A 3,449-nucleotide genomic window follows, 5' to 3' on the forward strand; every position below is an offset into this window, starting at 1 on the left:
TTGGGCTAAACCTAGATCAGGACTGGACATGAGCCAGATGAACTCCCGCCTCTCTCTCCCCCTCATGTTATCTTCAGGGTTGCTTCCATTTCCTGTTCTCTGAAAGTTTGATTCTGAGAACTATAATCATAAATGAAATTGCCTATGGATTCAAAAACAAGTCTTTTGGGGATGAAAACTAAAAACTGCCAAAAAAGTAAAAATCACCAACAACAATCAAAAGACACAGAGTTTTGGATACTAAGAGTTAAACTTCAGCACTGACGTCCCAGTGAACAGTAAAGTCACATGCTTGTTTTAGATTGTTTACTTGCACAGTCTCTCACAGTTTGAAATCCCTACTAAACTCAATACCTCCCACCAGCTCTCTCTCTCTCTCTCTCTCCTTTCTCCACCCACCCTGGTCAGTCTTGAAACAGCCCACACAGTGGGAAAAAGCATAAAACGAAGTGTGCACGTTTTCTTTTTTGCACATTTTTGTGATTTTGTCATCATCTAATCTCTCAGGAAAACTGTGAGTACGATGAGGGAACTTTCTAGAAGCAGCAGGGGGAGAAGGGTAGTAACCGTGGACTGAAAAACGGGGGGAAATGCATCTGTGCACTTAAATATGAAAATTGTGTAGAACTGAAACATATGAAAATATATTTTAGAGCAAAATACTGTAGATTCCTGTCTTTATAAATCACTTGTTAATTTGTGTGAGAGTTCAGAGGGATCATTGTGAACTGTTGGCTTGAGCTTTTGCCAGTTTCAGCCATTTTAATGACAGCATATTTGTGTCTCTCCCACTGCACATGGAGGGTGCAGAAAGTTTCAGCTTTGATAATAAAGCATTCAAAAAAAGTTTAATCTTTGCACAGATAAATAAAGAATGTTGTATTATAGCATGACCATTTGCATTTTAAATAAAATAGGGAAAAAAACATTCAATAAAAAATATGGTAACACCTTACAATAAGGTTCTATTGACTAACATTAACACATGTATTCTTGTATTCTAACACGTTAATCTTTGATAATGTTAGTTAATAAAAATACAACTGTTCATTGTTAGTTCATAGCTCAGATCCATTTAACAATATTAACAGATTTGTTATCTCTTGTCAAGTATTGTAGTTAACTAACAGAACCTTATTGTAAAATGTTACCAATAATTAATATAAAGATTTTTATATGGCTCTGTTCAACCGAACTCCAGACTTCCCACCCAACTGCGTATATAGCAAGACTGTGTATCATGAACGTGTGGATGGTGGAGACTTACTGTAATTAACAGCAAAAGATGATTATGTGACCAGACTGTACAAGCTGGGATTTGGATTTGATCCAGAGCAGGAGAAACTAAAGGATCATGGAGTTTATATATACCTTTATCGACAGTATATGCAGAAATAAATAGCAAAAGGTCCTAAACTCAAGACCTTTCCCTTTACATAGGGCTTTGACAGTACTAAAACTACTGAAGACAGTAGAATTATAGTCAGTCCACAAAGATGAGAGTAGTCATACATCAAATAGTCAAGCAAATTTAATAAAATAACAGCAGGATCAACATAACATTATGTGTCTAAACAACACCAGACAATGAACAGAAAGAAATGAAGGGCTTAGATACACAGGCTAATGAACTAGGTGCAAAACAGGTGTGCTCTAATTAGCAACATACTTAGTAGCCATGACAACTAATGATGGTGGGAATATATAAGAACAAAGACAAGCAAACTAAACGTCCACGAAAAACAAGAAAGTGAAACAAAGGTAAAATGTGACAATGTAATATGCAAGCATATGGAAGTTAAGAGGATGACATTCAACGTGGTTTTAAGAAGATGCAGGCTCCAGCTAATAATGTATAGATCAGTCCATTTGTATTATATTTAACCTCAATCTGCCAGGTGCCGTGGTCTTTCTGAGTGGTTTTGAGATGCTGCACTTGACAGCGGGACGTGTAGGGGGGCTTTTGTCCAGACGGGGAGTGGCTGCATTCAGCGCCAGCAGTGTCAAGATGGCCAGCCACGGGCATGGTAATGTCAATGTCCTTTTGAAGCCAAAAATATCATACAAATTTGGAAATAAAAATAAAAAGATGATTATGATTAACAACTTTGACTATGTCAACTTGTGTAATCAATGAGTGGCCACTGCATCAGTATATTTTTATAAAATGCCACTTTCTTCAAGAGATTTCTACTTCATGTCTGAAATGCCTGCATTTTTCTCTCAATACTCAATTGATTATTTCTTTCTGTTCTCCCAGGTGATGTGACCGAACAGGCGGACATGTCTGTACCCATGTACTGGGACCGTCTGGACACTCCTCTTCCAGACAAACCATACCAAGACCCCCTCAGTGATGCAGACAAGAGCCTGAAGCAGAAGGAGAAAGGCCCCTGGAATAACCTCTCCAAAGAGGAGAAACTTGCCTGTTGGTATACTTCTTCCTTATTGTCCGTTCTCCTTCTGGTTCTGTGTCTTTTATACTTGTATTCGAAGGTAAACGAACATATAGAGAACACATTTTATGTGACTTTCCATCTATAGTTTTGTGAGTCCATCTAAATTCTTGTAGTTGATAGATCAAATCCTGATACGTGACACACCCTGGTTCGTGGTATGTGATGTAAACCCAAGGCTATTGGCTAAAAATCACAAAAGCAAGCCCTTTGACGCATCCAACGTCAAGATCTGGCCATTTTATTGGGTTATTAAGGGAAATTTTCCTGAGCGGGCAAAGCACAGTATAGATAAAAATCATGGAGAACAATTTAAATGTTGTATTTTTATTTATCTATTGTGATCCTCAATGGCAGTGTACAGGATGATGTTTAAAGAGTCATTCGCTGAGATGAAGAAGCCAACGGGTGAGTGGAAGACTGTGATGGGTGGCATCTTTTTCTTCATTGGTTTCACTGGCCTGGTTGTTCTGTGGCAAAGGTACTATGGTAAGGGATCATCGTAATTTTTTATTTTATTTAATGATTGTTTAATATTAGGATTAAAATAAGTGATAGTTTAGGTTCAACATTTTTTGCTTTCTCAGTGTATCCTCCTCATCCTCGTACCCTTGATGATGAATGGCAGGCCAAGCAGGTGCAGCGGATGCTGGACATGCGGGTGAACCCTGTGGAGGGCTTCTCAGCCAAATGGGACTATGAGAAGGGCCAGTGGAAATAAGTGTAGGGAATGCAGCTGTGAGCATCACGTCAACCCCTTGCCAATTATCTGCCATTTGTCTCTGGCAGTCTTCATGCCATCCTTTATGCAAACGTATGAATATTATCCAATGGGCATCAATGTAAAATATGTATCAGTGACACCGTCCATAACACTGAGTGAGTCAGTGTTAATTCTTGACTAAACAGACATAAAACCTGAAAGAATAACGTATTGTGTCTTTGTATTCATTCAACAAGATAAACAGACGCATAATAACCACAAGAGAGGTC

General features: G+C 38.4%; 1 protein-coding gene across 1 annotated transcript; it reads left to right on the forward strand.

The window, feature by feature from the left end:
- Positions 1 to 299: 299 nt before the first annotated feature.
- On the forward strand, positions 300 to 3,388 carry cox4i2 (cytochrome c oxidase subunit 4I2). Its single transcript, XM_084098455.1, has 5 exons — positions 300 to 514; positions 1,899 to 2,027; positions 2,261 to 2,428; positions 2,814 to 2,945; positions 3,044 to 3,388. Exons 2-5 carry the CDS (start codon positions 1,928 to 1,930, stop codon positions 3,175 to 3,177), a joined length of 534 nt encoding a protein of 177 aa, XP_083954581.1. The 5' UTR covers positions 300 to 514; positions 1,899 to 1,927; the 3' UTR covers positions 3,178 to 3,388.
- Positions 3,389 to 3,449: the final 61 nt, after the last annotated feature.

The sequence above is a fragment of the Abramis brama genome, assembly GCF_963993115.1.
Source record: "Abramis brama genome assembly, chromosome: 22".
Lineage (NCBI taxonomy): Eukaryota > Metazoa > Chordata > Actinopteri > Cypriniformes > Leuciscidae > Abramis > Abramis brama.

What these genes read in the sequence shown, in the direction of transcription:
- cox4i2 (XM_084098455.1), top strand. Translation starts at nt 1,928, where the DNA reads ATGCTGCACTTGACAGCGGGACGTGTAGGGGGGCTTTTGTCCAGACGG. An exon ending in GATGGCCAGCCACGGGCATG is followed by an intron (nt 2,028 to 2,260) that starts GTAATGTCAATG and finishes CTGTTCTCCCAG; the next exon opens with GTGATGTGACCGAACAGGCG. An exon ending in CAAAGAGGAGAAACTTGCCT is followed by an intron (nt 2,429 to 2,813) that starts GTTGGTATACTT and finishes CCTCAATGGCAG; the next exon opens with TGTACAGGATGATGTTTAAA.